Below are 23,682 nucleotides of genomic sequence, written 5' to 3'. Positions count from 1 at the left end.
AATCCATTTATAATGTGCGTTAAATGGACAAAACTGTACATAGTATACTAACTGCCAAAAGAATCGCGTTAGTTAGATTAGTATTGGCCGGCATATTCACTTGATGGTCTCCATGCTGTAATTCTGGCATGAAGAATAAAACATGCACTATTTGGATATGCTTTGTCATTACTGCGATGTCGGTGTGAGTGTGTATGATGCTTTTTTATCTATGATACGATGCTGTTATATAACGGCTGCAATGCAGGCTGCTTGAACAGTTGGGGGGGGGGGGGGGGGGGATGGGACACGGGATTTCTCGTCTGCACTTTGCGTGGCTCTCGGAGCGCGAGATCCTGGACGCTTTCGACGCTTCTGCTAAAGCGCAGAAAGGGGCGGCTGCCCTCCCCATAACCTGAATCGTCATCATTTCACTTTCTGTGCTGTCTTTTCTGTTTTGACTCCTCTGATGAAAACTAAAGCTTCTGTTTATTTTTTTACAGGGAGGTGCAAATATTGCAATTCACAAACACACATACATCTGGCATTGTATACAGCACAAAACTTCCAAAAGATAAGAGTCGTGTTATTTGCAGATGAGGACTTATTCCGTGAATATATGGTCGCGTTTGTTCGTTTCTATGTAAACGTTTTATTACTTACACATATTTATATTAATATATTGATTACCGTCTATATATAAATTAAGCAAGTAGAATTACCATTTTGTTATCTCTTATCCAACCAAGCGTTCCAGAACTGCTTAAAATTAACATACACATTTGTTTTGATTTATATTTCCCGCGAGCCCCACTTTCCATAAGGATTATACATAATTGATGATGCAGATCGATTGTGACCTAAATTAAAATGCATGTCCAAGTTCATTACCGTTTCATTGGTGCCATTCAGCTATGATCGTTTTTGATCGACTTTGCAGGGGGTTAAATAATTTCCTGCTGTATAAAAATGAAACCGATATGCGTGACAGGTAAATGCATCTATTACTGCAGGAGGTTTGCTTTTTCAAACACCTAAACGCAGAATATCTAACAACAGAATGAATCTGCACATTTTAAAAGGCAGAAATCCCACTTGCATGTTTATTTGAACATTGAAACCAAACGCTGAGGTGACTTTTCCAAAAACTAAGACTTCATTTCAGAGAGACTTGTTTCCTTGGTAACCGGTCTGGTAAAATTTTTCGCAGGTACTCAGATGTTACTTGGCCTGTATTATGTGCTGTTTCCCGGTAGTGATCTCGTTCTCTATGCAAAGGCAATTTAAATTAATCATCTTAAACCATTTTCAATCAAAACGCAGCACGACAAAGACATATTATTCCCCCGGCAGTGTATATAGGTCAGACTTAAGTGTATTTAATCCTGAAATCGCTGCTCTTAAGGTTGAAACCAGAAATGTGGTTTGCAAATTAAATAGGCTAGTTTAGCTGTAAATGTGTAAGTGGGAATTGTAATTTAAAAAATGCATTAAGTAGCCAATAATCAAATTAAATAATGTTTGTTTGGGGTTCCTGTGAGGTTATGTGAGAAACATCGTTCCACAATTATTCAGTTTTGTGTTAAATTTTACCAATATTAGTCGTTGGGGCCGTTTAAGGCCGACAAGGTTTATGTATCTAAATTACCAGACAAGTTTCTTTGCCTTACATTTTACAAGAAGGCTCCTATGAAATTGGTCAAGCAAGAGAGATAGTCAAAATGTCATCTTTTCTTTCGATAGTAGCCTTTGTTTATGAATTGTATTTTTACACATACAAAAACTTATTTGGCAACCCATAATGGACACAATGTCGCATTTTGTAGGATATAAATGCCAGACCTCATACTTAAACATTATTATAGTACAAATTCAAGATTTGTATAGCCTTCCGCCCACGCAATGATCTCCTTTTGTGTCCGATACTCTCTTTTTATGATACGTTCATCTGTAGATATAGATCTAAAAGCGATACATGAAATACAAAGTCCACGTATTCGGCGCAATGAATATTTTGCATCATTAATGTAATCTGAATAGATATAGTTCGATATCTGGTGAAGACCAAAGAGGCAGAGACAGAGAAGACCACGGGGAGCGCGCATCCGTGTGCGAGCGCCGCTGTCAGAACCAAGGACAGCCACACACTGACTATCGCAGCGGAGCGGAGACGCCGCTCAGTGCAACGTCCGGCTCCGCCGAGGTGGGATCCAGCGGACGAAGCAAAAGGAGAAGACTGTTCTGTTAAGTGAAAAACAACGTACGTGCATCCGTGACTGCATCCTGGAGGGATGGTCAGACAATAGGAGTAGGATCTACATCTAATGAATGAAATCGGGAGGGCAGCCATGCAATGAACATCGGGATGTGAGAAGGAGAAACATAAAGAGCGCTGGTATGCTCATATGTGGTCGACTGTCGGGTGCATTCCTCCACTGTGCATACAGATCTAAAAGCAAGCAAAACGGGATCGGAAATAACGACGTGGATCGGGTAAACCGTATTGCCCAGCAGACGAGCGCAAAAACAGCAGCAGCGAGCCCGGGACACGGCTGGATCGAGATGCGTCTGATGCTGATGGCCGTTTTCCTCTCGTGCTCCATTGCACGGGTCGCATGCGAACCAAAAATGGTGAATATCGGGGCTGTGCTCAGCCAGAAGAGGTACGAGCAAGTGTTCAAGGACGCGGTCACTCAAGCAAACCAACTATACGGGAGAGACAAATTCAAACTGAACGCCATTTCTGTCACCCACAAGCCCAATGCAATTCAGATGGCACTCTCTGTCTGCGAGGACCTCATCTCAAACCAGGTAAACCAAGCCAGCACGTAACGGCTCCTATCCTAGCCCAATCATGTATACCTATAACACCCTGTTTCCGAAAGGCACATTGATTTTCATGGTTCCCAAGCAGCTACCGTTTGCATTCATGCGTAATTCGGCAGATCCACTCGCACCGGCAGTTTTCACTGCTGAAGCTTTTTTGTTCAGCGATGGTGCGATCGCCTCTCTTTCTCTGTATAGCTTTAGTCATTGAGTACATAACTCAGGGGAATACGCCACAAAACGTATATTAACAGTCCACGGTTGAAAGACGCAATAAATTATTTCCAGAGGTTTGATAGTCTGTCTGCTGCATGGCTCCTTATTGTATATCGCACTGTGTACTCACTGGTGCCTATGTATAGGACCGACGAATTTTTATTCAATGAAGCAAGCAATTTTTTACTTTCTTTACATTAAAATGCATTTATCGGCAATAAAGCCGTATATGTATATGTCACCAGTTTGAGCATTTCTCCAGATTTATAACGGTAAGCGAATGGGCTGAATAGAAAACCGCAATAAACCGAAATAAACGCAGGAAGAGTCGTTGTTTTGTAATGACTGTTTTATGTTAATTATGTTACTCAAAAACGACAATAATTCAATGATTTGTATAAAATGTATTCTGGTATATAAAAACACATGATGCAAAATAAATAAATGAAATGCGGCGGTTTTCAAGTAGCCTGTAACATGAGTATTTGAATAAGACCATAGCACTGGATACAGGATATTCAGAGTTGAATTACAGTTTCATTCAAACGTGTACAGAACTATAAAATTTCCAAGACTGCAAATTATGAAGAACTTTCTTATCATTAAGGTGTTCATGAAACATCCTGTAAATGCTCCGGACTGAATGGCATCGCCTTTTACATCGGCCTTTTCAGGCAGTGTCGCATTATACCGTAGTTTTCATGATACACCAGTGAACTGGAGACGCGTCCGCTGAGATTTCGCCGGAACAAAGTAATTAATACGGAAACGGAGTTTCCTCCGCGATAAGCTGCAGAAATTTGAAAGCTGGGCAGATTGAAGACATTTAGATGGTGTTTTCAGAAGTGCTGGCAGAGGAAATTAATGCAGAGCCTATTAACTGAGTTAAAGGGATGATTTAATATCTGTAAAGTATCCACTATGAATCGATTACAGAATTTGCTGAATTAGGTGACGCATATACAATTAAACGTCTCTGCTGCAGATTCTGTGTTCACTTCCCGAGCCATCCGAGCGCTTTTCGCCAAATAGGCGTTTAATATGGCGCCTGGCCAGCGAGTGTCACTTTTTGCCTATGGGGAGAAAAGCAAAAGGCCCATAAAGGGTTTCGTCCTTCCATATAAAACTGCGGTTTAACACAACCCGAACGAATCGCTCTGTATTGCAAAGATCTTACTTTTGACTGCACTTCCAAGTTTACAAGTCGCTGGAAAATATTGCAGTAAAGTATGGAAAAATGTGTTGCTGCAATTCTTAAAACATCTAGAATAAGTCCGACAAACGGTATTTAAAAACACAGCTTTATATAATAATAGGACAAGGCTGATGCATGTGACTGGACGTTTGAGAGCAGCAGGACGGTGTGGTGCAGTAGTGCGTGGGAGATGCTGCGCTCCAGTTGGGTACCACAGGACTGGGTTGAAACCGGGAGCTAAAATATCGTGACCCTAATTATCCTCAGCAATAGTATCCAGCTGTATAAATTTAGGAAGGTCACCTTAATCGGTGTTATTTTAAAGAACCTGAATTCATTTTGCATTGTCGCACACAAAAATATGAAATAGTCAAATGAACTAAATATAGTATAAATAAATAGTTCTCAGATTTATCTACATGCTACATGTCCTGTTTCCCCTTGACCATAGCAGACCTATGTACACTGTAGGTTCTCCAAAGTTCAGGCCTTCTTTAGAGTAGCAGTCTTCCATATTTTTTAAGCATTGTTCTTTCTAGGACATTTTGAGTTGTCCTATTATATATCTGCTGTGTTCGGTAACGCAGAAATCTTGAGGTAATGGGCAGTAGGAAATGACCTCTTTCTGTAGCAGAGGGCTAAGTTTCTCTTTGAGAGGTTTAAATGGAGCAGACCACCAAGTCCCTTAGCATCATTGCTGGGCCATGATTACCCAGCCTGCACCAGTGGTAAGGAGCCCATGATACGCCCTTCAGTCACTCCTGTTTTCCTCCAACAGGTGTACGCCATCCTAGTCAGCCACCCTCCGCAGTCCAGCGACCACCTGACCCCCACCCCTGTCTCATACACCGCAGGTTTCTACCGCATTCCTGTGGTAGGGCTGACGACACGGATGTCCATCTACTCCGACAAGGTGGGTCTGGACAAGGGCATAACTTTGGGTTGGGCATTGGGGTTTTGAGGTCTCCACTCATTAAAGGGGGTCTGGGGGCTTGTGTTAGCTGGATTTGAGTATTGGGCAGGGAGTTACAACGCCCTCCACCCCATAATTTACGCCCATGGATCTGGGTACCAGCTAGCGTTCGAACAAGATTGTGTAAATGGTCCCATTTACAGTGAGAGATACGTCTACAAAGACACTACTCGTGGGAACTATATATAAAATGTGAGATTACAGATCTCAGCTAACGATTGGTCAGATTTGGTCTGTTCCTATTGGGTGGGCTGACGTTCCGTTTTCGGTAGCTATGCCCTATTCTCGAGGTCACTTATGTTCCAGTTTCATTTTGACATCCAGTGAAATATTGTAAGGCCATAACTGTCATGCCCTGCTGGTGCCGATCCTCCTGTGTGCCCGGCCCCCCTCGTTACCTCTTGTGGACAGGGACGGATTACGGACCGCTGCCTAGGGGCCCTTGGGGTGCAGGGGGCCCGTGGGGCCCCTAGCCCAAAACAATTTGCAACGCTTATCAACAATGTATTTTCGTTTGTCTATTTTAGAGGGCCTACATTCTTTGATCCTCTGCCTACAAGGGCCCCTGACCCTATAGGGAGGGCGTTTGGCTGCCAAGGGCCCTTGAATTGTGGTGGTGGTGGTGGTGGTGGTGGTGGGGGGGGAGGGGCCCTCGCGAACGTTTTTCCCAGGGGCCCACACAACCCATAATCCGTCCCTGCTTGTGGAATCCCTGTGTCATCAGCTGTTTCTAGTTGTGTTAATCAGTTTGTGGTATTTAAATCCGTGCTTGTGTGTTTTGCTTGAGTCCGGTCATTAACGTTGTGCAGTGGTTGTACGTTCCTGCTTGTCGTTACCCGATTAAATCCCGAGTTCACCCGATTCCGCCAGTCCAGCTTCCCTGGTCCGTACCCCGTGAGTCATTTACTAAACCTGATATAATTAATGCCTCTTTTCCTTAACAGAAATGAGCAAACACCTTGTATGCTGAACAATTTAATTGACATTAAGTGTACGTGGTTCTTGCACGCTGTCTGAAGCGCAAAATGGTGTCTGCTGTGTTCGCTTCTAACACTTCCTCGATTTAACAACTGCGTGCTCAGGAAAGCAGGCGATTGGTGCCAGGTCTACCTGAGTCTCCTTCCCGCAGGCGGTGGCGTGCAGAGGTGGTGGCTCTCTGAGGAATTTACCACATAAGTCACTTTATTTTGAGAGAGACCAGCTTAGTCAAAGCAGTGGTCTCACACCAATAATCTGGGGACTGTAGCTTCATGTTCCCCGTTCAGAGCAGAGCAGTGACCTGCCTCATTAACCGTGACTTGTTCCTTGAAGTCGGCTGGGGCCTTGTGCATTGGGACTCTCCATTTACATATTTAGCCAACGCTTTTGTCCGAAGTGTTGAAAGACTGTGAGTCCTTGGAGAGGTTCAGACGGTGTCCCCAGAGTCGTTGGGGTTAAGGGCTTTGCTCAAGGGCCCAATAATCATAGAATATTGCAATCTGAGACACTCGTGTGGTCAGACACCATCCCATCTCCTTAGACCACATGACACCCAATAAACAACGTCCCAATGGTATGGAAGATTATTGCTGTTTCTTCCAGGTGTAAAGCTTGTCGTCTGTGTGTCTCAAGCTAAGAACTGAGGAATACTAGGCTTGGGTGGTATTACGGTAATATTGTATACCGTAGTATTATGGGTTTCTCCACTCTTAAATTCCACCCCTCCACCCCCCCCAGAGCATCCACCTGTCTTTCCTACGGACGGTCCCGCCCTACTCACACCAGGCGCATGTGTGGTTCGACATGATGCGCGAGTTCCGCTGGAATCACATCATCCTGATCGTCAGCGACGACCACGAGGGCCGCGCCGCCCAGAAGAGGCTGGAGACGTTGCTGGAGGAGAGGGAAACCAAGGTGAGATGGAGCAGGACCACACCCCAATGCCACCCAGAGGCCAGCCAGGGCACTGCGGGCGTGTCTGTTGCGTGTGCGTGTGTGTGTGTGTGTGCGTATGTGTTGACTTGTGTTGACTATTTCAGAGGTCTTCTATGTATGTAACTGTTTTCTTTTTTTGTTGTGTAAACACATCTCTTTCCATTTTGTAACATTGGCTAACATTTTTTATGCTAGAGGCATCAACAGCATCTTAAGTGGTTAGCTGAGGAAACTGTGCATTATGCTCATCCCACATTGCTTTTGCCACAGTCAAATTCTCCTGTGTCAACACAAACCTGGAGCAAAAGAGTGAAGACTATAACCTGGGACTCTGCAAAACATCAATAACCCCACGACACATAAGCCTGCGTGCTTCCCTAGCTTTTATTTCCAGTCGCAAGTGCCTGTTTAAAGCAACGTTGACCTGATATATTTCAGGAGATGCTAGCGGCCCAGATATTGTCCTGGTTTCACGCGCTGCTAAACGATGAGGAATTGGTACTGCATTCAGGTTTGGTGTAAGCTTCTGAGACACAGCGAACAGGACTGGTGTCAGTTCCCTGCTCTGAGGCCGAGTCAGTCGCTGAATGTTGCGTTTTTGCTGGATATTTATGTTCGAGGCCTGTCTCAGATCTATCATGGCAGATTGTTGCTTGAACAACGACAGAATTTATTGGGAATGGTTAAGAATGTATTGTGTTTTGAACCGATCTGTATCGCTATCGTTTATGTCTTGTGAATATTGTTTGCGAATGTATTTCATAACACATTGACTGAATCTGCTAAAGGACTGTTTGTCTGTTCACGGTCACTTCTATGGCATTTGATATTGACAAACAAAAGTTTGAGTATGAAATACTATTACAGTTAGCAAACCCCTGGGCCAATAGTGTTTTATGCTTTTTACAGCTGTGTATATTCATGGGGCAGTTTGGGTCAAGCATGATGCTTTCCTGACTTGCATGCAGGATCTTCCTGGGTCTTGCTCTAAGCACCTTTATATATAGACAGAAGTGCTTGGCTTTAACCCTAACCCTAACCCTAACCCTACCCACTGGAACAGTCATAATGTTGCCACTCCATTTGCTTTACAGTTCAATGGATAGCTATGCTGGCAGTTAGCTCTGAAGGTTTATATACAGTAGAATACTTCCTGTTGTTCTGTTTTTAATGTTTCGCGATATTAATGTCTACGCACATTGATTTGCTGGAACGTTGAATGACCCTGGTTTATGTAAACGCCTGGTAGTTACTTTTATTTTATAGGGCTACATGAGAACTGGTATAAAACATGAAAAAGTTTATGGGCAGAAAATATTTACATCGTCTTGTCAAAAAGGAGTTTTTCAAACCTGTGCTTTAAATCTGTGATGATGAGGCTTCCTTGTCGCTTTCACATATCCTGGCAATGTTTTCTTAAATGGTGTAATTCAGCACCTAGTCGCAGCTTTTAAGGGAAAGAATGTGCTGTGTTCCAAATATCCAGACAGTTTCAGGCTTAATGCAATTATGTGCTTTTCCAGGCACCTTCCTTGGGTTTAGCTCAGTACTGCAACCCTCTTTTCAAAGGTGCATGGTAAATAGTTGCCCGTTTTCTTGCAACGTGGCATTTTCTTACATAAAAGCGCAAGAATTTACTAAGATGGTTAAATGCGACGCCTACTCAGGAAGCAAGAAAAGCTGTAAGATTACATTAAAAGGTATAGAAATGTCATAACAGCGCTTCTGCTAGCTCTATAGGGTACACTTTTCTCAAGCACTATCTGTTTATCAGGAATTTCATGGGGTAGAATGTGAAATGTAATTTTTATAAGGTTATATGACTTAAGGAAGGTACTTTTTGAGCAGCTGGTGCCCGGTGTGTGGTTTTTGCCTTTTTCTTGTTTGTTGCACTGAGGTCTATCATCCCCTAAAAAACAGTGAAGGCCGTTAGTATGCGGCAGAAGTTCCCGGCAGAAGAACATTATGAGAAACGATTCACAAGAGCTCGTTTGTGCATTTGCCCTTCTTTGGATTCTTTTGGGATTCTGTTGTTTCCTCTGTGCCAATCCCTGGCGTGTGCCTGTGCTTTTGGTAGGTCTCACTGTCTTGAATTCTTCTTCCTGGTGAACTTGGATGGGGGCGGGACATCACCGAGGTTGTAACTTATGTTCATTGGCTATATGTGCTGTCAGTCAGAAGCTCATGCTAGATTAACAAAAGAAAGTAAGATGATGAAAATGTATGTAGTTTAAATGACAAAAATATGAATCATGCAAAGGCCCAGATAAAGGTAATTGACAGAACATTTCTCACATTTATATTTAACTTAAATAATTCTACTGGGTGAAGACTCTAACTAGCTACCCATTATAAATTATCAACCAGGTTAACAAAACTCAGAAAATGCTGTCATATGATATTTTATGAATTTTGGTTCCAAAACAGCACCTTAAATGAAGCAAATTATCGCAAGTTGAAATGAAAATACTACAGATACTAGCTACCATAATAACGACTTCTGCTTTTTTGGATTTATGATTTTGAAATGTGTTCTGCTATCACCCTTCCTGCGGGTAACGTACAAAGAGCACATATTTGCCTAACTCACATTCAATTAATAATATAGCAAATGCTTTTGAGCCAGTTTGTGTGTAGTCCAGCATGACCCATTGTGGGACGCAGTTGTGCCTCGCTGTGTCCTGCTTCCATACCCTTGCCACCAGAGATGGATTACGGACCGGGCCAGCGGGGCCGCTGCCCAGGGGCTCTTGGGGTGCAGGGGGCCCATGGGGCCCCTAGCCCAAAACAATTTGCAACGCTTATCAACAATGTATTTTCGTTTGTCTATTTTAGAGGGCGCGGCATGGTGGTGCAGTGGTTAGCACTGTTGCCTCACACCTCTGGGACCCGGGTTCGAGTCTCCGCCTGGGTCACATGTGTGTGGAGTTTGCATGTTCTCCCCATGTCGTCGTGGGGTTTCCTCCGGGTACTCCGGTTTCCCCCCACAGTCCAAAAACATGCTGAGGCTAATTGGAGTTGCTGAATTGCCCGTAGGTGTGCATGTGTGAGTGAATGGTGTGTGAGTGTGCCCTGCGATGGGCTGGCCCCCCATCCTGGGTTGTTCCCAGCCTCGTGCCCATTGCTTCCGGGATAGGCTCCGGACCCCCCGCGACCCGATAGGATAAGCGGTTTGGAAAATGGATGGATGGATGGATATTTTAGAGGGCCTACATTCTTTGATCCTCTGCCTACAAGGGCCCCTGACCCTATAGGGAGGGCGTTTGAATTGTGGTGGTTGTGGTGGTGGTGCTGGTGGTGGGGGGGGGGCCCTCGCGAACGTTTTTCCCAGGGGCCCACACAACCCATAATCCGTCCCTGCTTGCCACACACACACACACACCCTACTTTTCCCTAGGTGCTCACGGCTGTTTAACTCCGCCCTCTGTCCCATGTGCGCTAATTGATTTGCCGCCGATGGTTGCCACGGTAAGGCAGTGTCTTTCATGGGTGCCAGAACACAGTGAACTCCAGCTGGATTTGTCACAGGGAGAGGTTTGTCCAGGTCGAAAATCCAGATATTTCTACACACCAGCGGGACAACCTGAACTTAAAATGTCCAAAATACAAGATATTACTCTTTGCAATACATTGCTTTGTTCGTGACAATAGTGCAGGAGAGAGTTTGATGTTGGGGAGGTGGGGAACTTAATTTAAATACAAAGATCTGTTTATTTGGGGGATGAATGAAGCCAAATTAAATATTGGGGGGGGGACATGCCCCCCTATTCCAGTCCCTTCACCCATGATTCATAATATATTTTATTGTTCATCAGGAACCTTTGCTGTTGGATAATAAGCGAAAAAGATTGGGACCAAAGTTCCTTTTAGAAGGCCATTCTGATCGCGCGGGAGGTAATGCTGTAATTAACCAGACCAGTTACAGTGCAATTAACTGCAAATGCTCAGTATCACCTGGCAACCCATCCAGGGCGCCCCCTGTTGGGTACTTGCTGGGATGAACTCCAAGCTCAAAATGTCCGTCTGCTGGATAAAAGCCGGTGTTGAAAATGAATGGCTGTTCAATGTCATCTGAAAAAATGCTGGACTGGACTGTGTGTAAATTCAGCTCTGTGCTCTGGGATCTTACTGTACTGCCGACATGTAAACCGGCATCTTCATAGACACATGAGGGGTCTGACTGGTGAAGCGGACAGCACGGTATGTGGAAACCAGTATATCACACTCAAGGGTTTTTTTCACATTAACAATAGACAGTAACTCACTGTACAGAAACATAAAACGTGATTAAGTCCTCAGCGTCCTCCAATGATGTAACCAATGACCAAACTCCTTAAGTGTGACCCAATGCCACACCTTACACCCTGTGTGACTATATCAAGAATCTACACTGTTATAAAAATACAATATAAACCTTGCCTTCAGCCACAGAATGGTAACATGCTGTATCAGAATCTGTACGAAGATTATGTGACAGTTCAGTGCAGAATATTTCAGTCAATTGACCTTGACAAAGGGTTATAATGTTCTCAGATGAGTGGTTCCAGGAAATATGTAACAGGAATAGCTGCGGTAGGAGACTGCAGAGGACAATACCTGTCCGAAAATGAATTTCCCTTTTAGCATAATAACTTGTACTTTTGACACTATAAGGACAGGGGACTCTTATCTGCCATCAGGGATAAGTGAAGTGAAAACGATGAATAACTGATGAAGGTGGAAGAAAATGAGGTGACATTCCTGTAATACGCCGGAGGGTCACACTAGGCCGTGACCATTTAAGATTGTGTGCAGTCTTAAGTAACTGAGAGCAATTGTTTGCCATGTTTGAAAATTATTTCGATATCTGAATAGCAAATCATACTAATACGTTCCTCAAAATTTATTAAAAAGTTGGTTTTTAAGTTGTAGAAATGAGAATTTTACATTCAAACATCAGTACAGTGCAGAGTACGGCTTAAGCAAGTGCACAGGTCATCAGAGAGGAATAGTTTAAATCAAGAAACTTAAAAATATATGGATATATATCCATTTCAAATTCAAATTTGCAACCAAAAATGCTCCCTCCCTCTCTCTCTCTCTCTCTCTCTCTCTCTCTCTCTATATATATATATATATATATATATATATATATATATCCCCATTACGGGATTTCTGGGCAAAGCATTGGAAGGAGAGCCTTTACGAACTTCGCTGCTAAAATAACTGTAGCTTAAAACCACTTAATCTAAAAAAATCTATATCATAAGATATCGGGAGTTTATTTGGGGTTAAAAGTTGCTGATGGCTCACCTGTTGCAAAGTACGAATGATGCAGGAAAAACAGGCACCACTGGGGATGGAAATCATGATTCTTTTCAGTGAATCGATTCCTTCAACTTTAAATAATTGTTCGTATTCATTCATTGATCTGTTTGCTTCCGGTACGCGCAGACCCTACCCCCACCCGCACTATATTTTTTGCTCTGAGGATGTTTCTGACTGTTAGGGTTGGGGGGGGTGTCTGTCTATATTTTGAACTCTTGTAAACTTAAATAAACTGAATGAAACTAATTATTAGCCACAGTGACTTAGCCTATTTCAGATATATGCACATGACTTCAACAGAGGGTGGCAGAAGAGATTATTTTTGTTGTGAACGGCATGGCTGTCGTTCAAGAACAAGTCCATTGAGTAATCACCTATTAAACAAAAAGCACAAAACAAGTCAACTGGACGAGGACTCACTGAACGAAAGGAAAAAAAAAAACATGAACAAACTGAGCGATTGAAACAACTGAACAAAATGAAGAAATTGAACATTGAATCACTCATTGAAATGACGGAACAAAAATGAATGACAAATCACCCACTGAACCAACGGAGCAAACTGAATGATGAATCACTCAATGAATGAAATGAACAATAAGTCAGTCATTGAACAAACTTAAAGACGACTCGTTCATTGAACGAAATGAACTGAACGAATCAGTGCAGTGTCATTTTGTTCACTTGGAATATTGATTCAGATTATTAAAATATTAATTCATGAACAATACAAGTCTAGTCACCATAGGTGCCGTCTTGTAGGTGACACACAAGACGCATCTCGGTGGGGCGAAACGAACGCGAAGCGTGCCGGTGTCTCACCTGTCAGTCGCAAAACAGCACGTATTGTCCGATATACGGGGTGGAGCGCATGTTACGAATGGGGGTTTTTGATGTCTTTGCAAGCCCCAGTGTTAAGGATTCCAAAATTTGAATCAGGAAACTGGAGATTTGTTGGAATGCTTTACTGCACACCATTTTCAACTGTTTATAATACTCTTCTGTGTCTGCATATTTTCTCTGTGCACATTACTCATCAGAATAAAAAAAGGAACTATGAAAACCTCGACCAACTGTCCTATGACAACAAGCGAGGACCCAAGGTATATTTTGCATGGTCAATGCACGCCGCCCACCAATTCTCTAAACGTAGCAGCTAGAAAACCCGTCAAGCAGTCAACAGCCGACCAGAAATGTTCTTATCTTGGTAGCACGTCTATTTTTTATTTTTATTTTTTTACATTTTTTACTTTCAGGCATTTTTAATATGATTTGAATCGAGAATGGTTTTATGTTGGAAAAAAATGATTTATGAGAAAAAAAACAACGGCCAGCTTTTACACTTTATTTTTGTGTAAAGGAATGCATGTGTTCAGAGCAAGGGGTTTGCAAGTCTTTTACTTTGTGCGGATCTGGTCGCGTGGGACAGACGCGTACCATGCACTACCTCCTCCCATCCCGCAGCACTTTTAAAATTTTTTCTTTGGGAAAGAAGCCCACTCCCCGCCTCCTCTTCCCTTCCACCTCTTTTTTTTTAATTTTTTGGTTGCATCGATCTTCTTCCCCCCTTTCTACCTCTAACATGCACGTCCCTTTTTTGGAGTCTTGATAACCTTCAGTTTGCATGCCACAATGCAGAACCTTTTTTCCCAGGCTTATTTTTTTTATTTTTTTAGTTGAAACTATTCTCTTGGATCTCTATCATTTTTTCTCTCTTTTTCAACGAAAACAAAAAAATCAACCAACCGATCCCGGCAACAAGAGCAAAAGCCAGCATGGTTCTGGGTGGGGGTAAGTAGCCTACTTGACTGATTCTGTACCCTAATCGCAGGCAGAAAAAGTTCTGCAGTTCAACCAGGAGACAAACTTAACGGCGCTTTTGGTGGAAGCCAGGGAGCTGGAGGCTCGCGTCATCATTCTCTCTGCCAGGTGAGAATCGCCATCCAAGTCGGTCCGTGTGGGTGGAGCTGGTGGTGTTTTCTGAGCATAGATAAGACTCAGCCTGGAATTAAATGTGGAATATCTGACAGATGCACAAAATAAATAAGTGTAAGCACTAGCTGAAATGGAAAGGAAATTGTTATGCAAGTCAAATGCATTAGAATTAAATGAATGAAGAGCAGCATGCGGCTCATTTGCGGCCTCGTGTTCGGTGTTTCTGTTCCGTGTCAGGATTTTGTCCCTGGTGTCTCTATATGTGAATGTTACCTCTTCACTTGCACCCCTTCACACACACGGAGTCAGTTTCAGTCCAGGCCTTTAGCTACTGCATGAACTCAAGGTAAGTGGTCTTTTACGCAGGGTGCCCGGAGTCCTTGTACACAGGGACGGATTACGGACCGGGACAGCGGGGCCGCTGCCCAGGGGCCCTTGGGGTGCAGGGGGCCCATGGGGCCGCTAGCCCAAAACAATTTGCAACGCTTATCAACAATGTATTTTTGTTTGTCTATTTTAGAGGGCCTATATTCTTTGATCCTCTGCCTACAAGGGCCCCTGACCCTATAGGGAGGGCGTTTGGCTGCCAAGGGCCCTTGAATTGTGGTGGTTGTGGTGGTGGTGCTGGTGGTGGTGGTGGGGGGAGGGGGGGCTCGCAAACGTTTTGCCCAGGGGCCCACACAACCCATAATCCATCCCTGCTTGTACATGCAAAGGTTTGTGGGCTGGTGGTGTTCCACAAGCTCTGTATGCACAGCACACATAAATCAAATTACGTCCTTACCAGGAGAACCCCCTAATGCACAAAGAAAGACGTGGAAATTACAGAAATGTAATATAACAAGTTATTTGTGATTGTATTTATCCTGATATGTGAATTAATATGGTAGTGTGTTGGTTGTACTACATAAAGATATTACTCAGCCATCTGTTACGTTTCGTATTTGTAAAACGACAATATGATTGTCAGATTTAGGAATTTTAGTGATAATCAAGTATGTATTTTTTTTTAAGATAAATACGACAGTTAGGATTCATTTAAAAACCACCATACAGTCTATGTACAGTATGTTCCTGAATATTGTGTGACAACGAAATCCTGAGTTAATATAGGCTCACAATATAAAGATACCAGTATGTGTGTAACTTCACAGCATACTGCTCACGGTTTCTGTCTGCCTCCAGCGAAGAGGACGCCGCAGCGGTATACAAGTCCGCTCGTTACCTCAACATGACGGGATCCGGTTACGTGTGGCTGGTCGGCGAGAGGGAAATGTCTGGTAAAGCCCTGAGTGAGGCACCTGATGGTACGTAGCAGCTAGAGCCACTACTCATATTAATGACAAAGATTAAAAAAAAGATGTAATGGGGTTGTATTGCGATTATCGGGTTCAATATGATTTTCATATAATCGATAATGGTGCATGCAAAACCCCATTCAAATATTACCATCATAGTTTGCATGACAGTATACAGTTATGCTATTTGTTTTAAATGTGTTTTTTTCTGCCTCTCAGTGCAAGGTGTTAATTTCGTTTCTTCCAGAAATAAAGCTGGGCTTTTGTGTGTGTATTGTCTATGGTATGTTAATAGATTGGCTCTCGTGAATTTGTTAGTGGTGTTTTTCAACCCGGCATTGACGTGTTTTCTGAAATGTTATGGTAAGCGAATACTGCCTTTCTTGTCTTGGATTTTGCACCCTTTCACATCATGGTCACGAGAATAAAAAACGTTTAAAAACACAGGCATGTGTAGAACCAATGTCACTTATAATAGCCAAGTTCTACCTGCTCACTTTCCTCAGGAACTTGCTGAGGTTTTCAATTTCGCATGTCATTTTGGGTTCGGTCCACCACACTTTTGCAGCCTGAAGCATTTTGCAGAATAGAAAACATTAGGCAAATTCAACGATCCAACAATCCAGTTTGAAGTTCTTCAGCAGACATTTTGAATGGTCCTCAAGTAATATGGCACGTTTACCGTAATTCTGACTTCGATATCATGAGTCTGAATCTTCCTCGCGGTGTCGACCGGCTAGGACTGATCGGCCTTCAGCTCATCAACGGCAAGAATGAGTCAGCGCACATCAACGACGCCGTAGCAGTGGTGGCGCGCTCCATCCAGGAGCTCTTCGAGAAGGAGAACATCACAGAACCTCCACGTGGGTGCGTGGGAAACACCAACATCTGGAAGACGGGGCCCCTCTTTAAACGGTGAGGCCAGCGTTGCTTGTGGGTCCATCTGTTTGGCAGAGTTATAGGAAATAATAATACAAAGAATGAGTATAAAGGTGTAGGTCTTCTTATAGGGTATGTGTCAAGTCCTTTGAGTTTTGCCGCTGTCTCAACTCCATGAATTTCATTGTAAGTTCTAATTCGCAGTTTGTTCTGTATTTGAATCTTTTCTTGTTGTCTCTGAATTTAACTGCAATCTGTGTTGTTTATGTAGGACTTAGGTAGGCGTTTCTCCACTGATTTCAGTGACCCAACTGGAAGTTACCTGTTAGATGGACACATTGCTTCCTGTTTCCGCTTCACTGTTTGTATTCAGTACTGGGATTCCAGCGGATTTTTTGAGGAATCGTTGTGAGGATTGTTTTGAGGAGCTTCGTGCGAATCAGCCGTTCGTGTGGAACGGGAGCGGATGCCTTTCGGCGCATCAAGATAAATAGTCCCTAATCGTAGATGTTTGACTTTTCCTCAGAGTTCTGATGTCGTCTAAGTATCCGGAGGGCCTGACAGGACGCGTGGAGTTCAATGACGACGGGGACCGAAAGTTTGCTCACTACAGCATTCTCAACTACCAGAAGAGTCGACTGATTCAAGTGGGCGTCTACAATGGCACGCAGGTACGCCCATCCTTCACGCTGTCACAGGGGTCATAAGTAGCTCATTTGCTCATTCCATGCCTGCGTCTGAAAGATCATGTGTTTGAATCCCAAGGCTGGCAAATTAATCATATCACTGCTGGGCCCTTATACAGTGACTTTGACCCCAACTGATATAGGGACACTGGATGTTGGGTGAACATGCACTCTGACCCCCAAAACTCCCCTCCTCCTTGACTTTAGTAAATCCCCCCCCCATCCCATGACTGACTGTTTTTTTTAGGAAGTAATCATCTTCCAGTTAAATCATCTGCTGTAGCATTTTCTTGGTCACATCCAGAATTGACTCACTTGAACTCCATACATGGTGGGCTGCAGAGCGCAATCATGCATGCTGAGGGAAACGAAAGGTCTTTAGGAGGAGAAACCTTCAGTTCCACAGAATGCTGGTGCAACATAGTTCTGTCTCTGACCTTATGAAATTCCGTCTTAGGTTGTGTTAAACAATCAGAGGAAGATCATCTGGCCTGGAGGAGAAACAGAGAAACCAAGAGGCTTCCAGATGTCTACAAGGCTTAAGGTAGCAAGCCTCCAGTGCATGTGTCAGTCATTGTTCCATCTTCAGGAGTTAAGCTTGTGGACTGGAGATTGTGGTGGTTGTCTGTTTAGGGGAAGTAGGGAAGCATTAGCTGTGACATCAACATTTCCTTGTCTCTGTCTCTTCCGTCCCTTATAGATAGTCACTATTCATCAGGAGCCCTTTGTTTACGTGAAGCCCACACTTCTGGATGGGACATGCAAGGAAGAGTTCACACCAAATGGAGTCTTAATTAAAAAGGTGATCTGCACGGGGCCCAATGAGACCATCCCAGGTAACAAAACAGGAACGTTTATGATATCACTGTGTCTTTACTAGCTTTCCAGTCGCAACGGGTCTCATTCGAGTGAATGGATATGCTCAAAAATATATCTATAAAGCATATTTATACATGTAAGTATATGGATGTGCACGTTTGTGTGTCTCTCAGTCTGTGTGTGTTTGTGCGCTCAGCTCGTCTAAGCTCTGCGTAGGTTTACCGGACTAGCCTCTCAAAGAGGGCTGCTTGGACGCAAGGTTGATTGGTTGCCTTCGCTGGTTTTATTACAGGTCGCCCAATCGTGCCCCAGTGCTGCTACGGCTTCTGCATCGACCTACTGATCAAGCTAGCGATGACCATGAATTTTACCTATGAGGTGCATCTGGTGGCAGACGGGAAGTTCGGGACACAGGAGCGGGTAGGTCAACGCGGAGACACTGTGCACTGGTGCCAGGGGAACGGGAAACAGGACCTCCCAGGTGGGATTGGGACCAGAATTCTGTGATCACAACAGCAGAATGAATGGATATTATAGGTGTGTAGCCATCCTAGGACTTTGCGTACCTGATCCTGAAGTTACAGATTTCACTAGGCCAGGTCTGAGAACAGGATACAAGGGAACTTTGAAGTCTGTCCCTTGATAAAGGGCATCGGTGTCTGGTGGTGAGGTCAAAGTGAGTCTTTGACTTAGTGAGGTTCCTTTTCTTCCTTCCATGGTTTACAGGGACCTTCTGCTTAGTTTACCATAGACTCACGGTTTTGTCCCATGTTCGCTTTTGCTCATTCTCCTGGCCATACCGTACCAGCACACCATGTCTTCAGTATATCCATGCATTTTTTTTGGATGCCGGATTTAGGAATTTGGTAGGGCAGATCCTCCTCCAGGACTGTGAGTTCGGTATCTCCTGTCTGTATGGTGTTTGCCTGTTCATCCCCATGTTCATCCAATCAAGTGCCCTTTAAAACAGGCAGAAATATCACTGTCACAGCTCTCAGGTCCCGTCTTCACAGCTTGACCTTATGACCTGCCCCTACGTCATGTCCCATAGGTCAACAACAGCAACAAGAAAGAGTGGAACGGCATGATGGGAGAGCTTCTGGGTGGCCTGGCAGATATGATTGTGGCCCCGCTCACGATCAACAATGAACGAGCCCAGTACATCGAGTTCTCGAAACCCTTCAAGTATCAAGGGCTCACAATCCTCGTGAAGAAGGTAGACTCCCATTACCTTGGCGTAGCCATCCGCTAGCGAGCTAATGTGAAATATACCGTTCTTCAACGTCACTTTTTGTACGTCTTACTTTTTATAGCAGCACCATCGAAATTAGGCAAGTCAATGGTAGAAGAATAGCATGAATTTATAACAAATCATGTCATTATATATATCATTATATATACTGAGTTATGACCCTGTACTTATTTATGCTGCTTTATTTATATTGTCTACACAGTACAGTGACAGGTCTTTAGCTGGCAAAGAAATTTGTGTAAAGGGGACAGAGAGGCAGCTGAGCCGAACCAACGTGAGCGAAATGTCTGTGGTTCCCGCGGCGCCCCCCTCTGACCGTGCACGGCGTGTCTTCCCAGGAAATCCCCCGCAGCACTCTGGACTCGTTCATGCAGCCGTTCCAGAGCACACTGTGGCTTCTGGTGGGCCTTTCGGTGCATGTGGTGGCGGTGATGCTTTACCTACTAGACCGGTTCAGGTACTGTCACTGGCGGCGGGGGGGGGGCAGTGTGCCATCCTGTCTCCATGGAGGCTGACCTCTCGTACCCATTTTCCCCAAGTTGTCCGGAAATGAAAGGAATGCACGGCCTGTTCCCGTGCCACTCTGCTCAGCACAGTGATCTGGGCGGGAGGTGACCTTTTCCTGTCTCGTGTTCCTGCTGTGACTTTGTCCCCGATTCTCCAGCAGTCCTTTCAGGCTTCATGTTGTCCCTGTGCCCCCCCCCCCCCCCCCCTGCCCCCGGTCTTCTCACTGTGTCTTCTCATTTCCGCTGGGTCTGGAAGGAGCTTGACAAGGTCTATGTGAAGGTCGGGGGTGGTGGTGTGTGTGTATGTGTGTGTGGGGGGGGGGGGTGGGTGGGGGCTGGTCTTCCCATTAGGGGGATGTCCGTTTGTTGCTCCCTGTTCACCAGATTCCCCGGCTTTGCTTCCCAGCCCGTTTGGAAGGTTCAAAGTCAACAGTGAAGAAGAAGAAGAAGATGCCCTCACCTTATCTTCAGCTATGTGGTTCTCCTGGGGAGTGTTGCTGAACTCCGGCATCGGGGAAGGTGGGTATCGGGGCCACCTCTGCCTCCTGCCTCCCTCCCCCCATCTCGTTTATTCAGTCCCCTTCTGTGTGCTTTGTATGTTGACAGACATTCTTGTCCCTGTGTGAGGGAGCTTGCCGCAGGGATGCGGAGGGCATACCGTGAAACGCATCACCAGAAACGCACCCTGAGTGCGATGTCTCGTGGGCCGTCCGAAATGCCCCTTGAGTGCGATACATGTTTCACGTAGCAATAGCAGTAAACATGTACTGTGTGTGGGCCAGGTATCATGTGACCAGCAGCATTTACATCAACACCACCCTTCCCTCTTTTATGCCTGTGTTTTAAGGCCGCTGGGAACGCTGACCGTGCCTCTGTGTGTGTGTGTGTCCCGGGTGCTGTGTACGTTGGTGTGTACCCCCTCAGGTGCTCCCCGTAGCTTCTCAGCGAGAATCCTGGGCATGGTGTGGGCCGGATTCGCCATGATCATCGTGGCATCCTATACTGCCAACCTGGCTGCCTTCCTGGTGCTGGACCGGCCTGAGGAGCGCATCACCGGCATCAATGACCCACGGGTGAGTACCGGCTGCACCCACCTGACCAATCAGCAACCGCCATCACAGAAGTGCCGCGTTGCCATTGGTCAGTGTAGACGTCCTGGTTGATGAACTGTAAATTGTTTATATGTCTGATGTGCGATCAGGGTCGCACAAAGACATGGTGGGGTCCCTGAAAGTTTTCTTTCCAATGACCCCCCTCCCATCTTCTTCAAACCATAGCTATTATTATCATTATCCCATAACCCCCACTAGGAGTCTTGATCAGACTGGTCTCCTTTTGATAAGGGGTGGTGCTTTAACGGTCAGTCAGTATGATCGAAATTAACCTCTCCCCCCACCAATCCCCCCCCCAGCTGCGGAACCCATCAGACAAGTTCATCTACGCCACAGTTAAGCAGAGCTCGGTGGACATCTACTTCAGGAGACAGGTGGAGCTGAGCACCATGTACCGGCACATGGAGAAGCACAACTACGAGAGTGCGGCCGAGGCCATCCAAGCTGTACGTGACAAGTGAGTCACCGCCAGGGGGCGCTGTGGTTTGCAGGGGCCAAATTGTCGCCCGTGAGCCCCAAGCCAGTCACCGTGGGGCCGCTGGGCCTTCGTCCTGCTCATCAGATCTCGGCCCAGGCCCCCTATCCAGAGCGAAATGCCTGTAGGTACTAAGCCAGACCAACCCCCCCCCCCTCACAGACTAGCCCCCCCCCCCCCCCCCCCCCCGCGCTCGAGACAGGAGCGCTCTCTGTTTCTTTCCACAGGTCGAGTGTGAAAGCTGAAGCTCTTGCAGGAATCCGGTGTGGTGCAGCCCGCGTTCCGGCATTGGATTGCGTGTGGCTGGTGGTGGCGGTGGTGGCTGGTGGTGGAGTTTCCATGGTAACTCACTGTGCTGTACGTGGTAACCCTCCCCAACAGCAAACTGCATGCTTTCATCTGGGACTCTGCGGTGTTGGAGTTTGAAGCCTCGCAGAAGTGTGACCTGGTGACCACGGGAGAGCTGTTTTTCCGGTCGGGCTTTGGCATAGGAATGCGCAAGGACAGCCCGTGGAAGCAGAATGTGTCCCTGGCCATCCTCAGGTCTGTCCCAGCCCAAGCAGCACCATGTCTGCCTCCCTGTCCTCCGCGGCTCAGTCTCTGTCTCTTCGTCTTCCTGTGTCTCTCTTCTTCTGTCTTTTTTGTGTCTTTCTGTTTGTTTTTCTGTCTCTTGGTTTCTGCCAGCTGGTCTGTTTTCATTCGCTGCTGCTTCTGTCTTGCTTTCCCCCCTTTTCCCTTTTTAATGTTTTTCTGTGACTCTCTTGCTATCTTACGGTTTCAGTTCTTTTCTCCATGACTCATCACTCCTCGTTCATGTTTTCCTCTGTCTCTTTCAGATTCAGTCTCTCTCCCTCTCTCTCTCTCCCCCTCTCTCTCTCTCCCTCTCTCTCTCTCCCCCTCCCTCTCTCTCTCTCCCTCTCTCTCTCTCTCTCACTCTCTCTCTCTCCTTCTTACCTCATGTGTTCCTCATCACGGCTTTCCGGGTTCAAGCCAAGCTCATCCACTGCAAATGTAACTTGCGCCTCTTCACCCCCCCCGGCCCGCCCCCCCCCCCCCCCCCCCACACCCATCCCCCTACAGCTCCCATGAAAACGGCTTCATGGAGGACCTGGATAAAACCTGGGTAAGGTACCAGGAGTGTGACTCCCGAAGCAATGCCCCAGCAACGCTTACCTTCGAGAACATGGCAGGTAGGCCCCCGCCCCCCCCCACTCCCCCACTCCCAGCCCACTGCAGAGGAATGAGTCGTCATTAGCAAAAAAAATTGGCAGTAAAATCCTGCAGCTATTTCCATCCAGCCAAACTGACGTAGATGTTGGCTGAAGAGAAACTCACAGGTCTTCATACTGAGAGCATAGCTAGACATCAAGGATACGGCGAGGATGTTGGATGGGTGACCGTCGTCCTGATGAGTGTTCCGATGACTGATCCTCCTCCCGTAGGTGTCTTCATGCTGGTGGCTGGGGGAATAGCGGCAGGCATCTTCCTCATCTTCATTGAGATCGCCTACAAGCGGCACAAGGACGCCCGCAGGAAGCAGATGCAGCTAGCCTTTGCGGCCGTCAACGTCTGGAGGAAGAATCTGCAGGTAGGGCCTCTCGTCTCCCTGCAGCCTGGGAGGGGAAGGGACTATGGGGTAAAGTGGGTGGGGGGGGGGCAGCGAGAGACAGACTCTGCAGGGCCCTTCCCCTATAGGCTGGGCCGCACCATCCCGATGAGATCATCTTGCACATAACCACAGTGGTTATGAGCTAGATGGTGGCCAGCGAGATATGCGCGGAATGCGTATCAACCCGCAGTTCCACCTGCTGCCACAAGGGGTCATAAGACTCTCCAGTTCAATGGCAGAAGATTTTACAGGGGTTGCCTTTAACCGACATCCTGGACCTCAGCCCCCTGGCCCCCAGGGTGCCATCTAGTGTCCGTCCCCCGCCCAGAACGGACGACCGGACCGCTGTGTTTTGTCTGTCCCAACAGGACAGTAAGGAGGCACCGGGAAGTCAAGTTGTGGGGCCGTCCGGGACTCCGTCATTAGTACGTAAACACAACAGCCCATCATGTCGCCATGGCATCATCGCTGTTAAGAAATGGAGTTACTTCCAAACAAAGCAATCAATAAATGAGAACATCGAAACCAGCGCCAATTTCCAGAGCGACCTAAAACGTACCTAATTCGTTTCTCTAGCTACCAGAGTAATCGGTAATACCAGTAACACTTTAGATAAGGATGCGAATATTTATATAATACTGAGATAGTAGAAGTGGTAATAATAAAACAAAGATCGTAACGAGCATTGTTAGTCGACGTAA

At 45.7% G+C, this 23,682-nt stretch overlaps 1 protein-coding gene across 22 annotated transcripts in view; it reads left to right on the top strand.

Moving 5' to 3' along the window:
* Positions 1-1,981: 1,981 nt before the first annotated feature.
* LOC125746514 (glutamate receptor ionotropic, NMDA 1) overlaps positions 1,982-23,682 on the top strand; it is a 32,322-nt gene continuing 10,621 nt past the window's right edge. For 4 of the 22 annotated variants that reach the window (XM_049020555.1, XM_049020554.1, XM_049020563.1 and 1 more), the window contains exons 1-19: positions 1,984-2,790; positions 4,995-5,129; positions 6,906-7,082; positions 13,451-13,513; positions 14,242-14,339; positions 15,531-15,652; positions 16,384-16,558; positions 17,049-17,193; positions 17,666-17,752; positions 17,909-18,057; positions 18,321-18,447; positions 19,079-19,243; positions 19,618-19,736; positions 20,192-20,304; positions 20,710-20,858; positions 21,197-21,354; positions 21,754-21,915; positions 22,453-22,562; positions 22,815-22,960. In XM_049020555.1, the coding sequence (XP_048876512.1) occupies positions 2,308-2,790; positions 4,995-5,129; positions 6,906-7,082; positions 13,451-13,513; positions 14,242-14,339; positions 15,531-15,652; positions 16,384-16,558; positions 17,049-17,193; positions 17,666-17,752; positions 17,909-18,057; positions 18,321-18,447; positions 19,079-19,243; positions 19,618-19,736; positions 20,192-20,304; positions 20,710-20,858; positions 21,197-21,354; positions 21,754-21,915; positions 22,453-22,562; positions 22,815-22,960 (2,883 nt within the window). In that variant the 5' untranslated portion in view covers positions 1,984-2,307. Of the gene's footprint in view, positions 2,791-4,994; positions 5,130-6,905; positions 7,083-13,450; positions 13,514-14,241; positions 14,340-15,530; positions 15,653-16,383; positions 16,559-17,048; positions 17,194-17,665; positions 17,753-17,908; positions 18,058-18,319; positions 18,448-19,078; positions 19,244-19,617; positions 19,737-20,191; positions 20,305-20,709; positions 20,859-21,196; positions 21,355-21,753; positions 21,916-22,452; positions 22,563-22,814; positions 22,961-23,349; positions 23,407-23,682 lie in introns of all 22 variants that reach the window. The other 18 variants (XM_049020549.1, XM_049020548.1, XM_049020560.1 and 15 more) reach the window with 13 other exon arrangements.

The sequence above is a fragment of the Brienomyrus brachyistius genome, chromosome 7, assembly GCF_023856365.1.
Source record: "Brienomyrus brachyistius isolate T26 chromosome 7, BBRACH_0.4, whole genome shotgun sequence".
In the NCBI taxonomy this organism is placed as follows: domain Eukaryota; kingdom Metazoa; phylum Chordata; class Actinopteri; order Osteoglossiformes; family Mormyridae; genus Brienomyrus; species Brienomyrus brachyistius.
The sequence above is the reverse complement of the archived record's forward strand: the minus strand, read 5'-3'. Positions and strand labels throughout refer to the sequence as shown.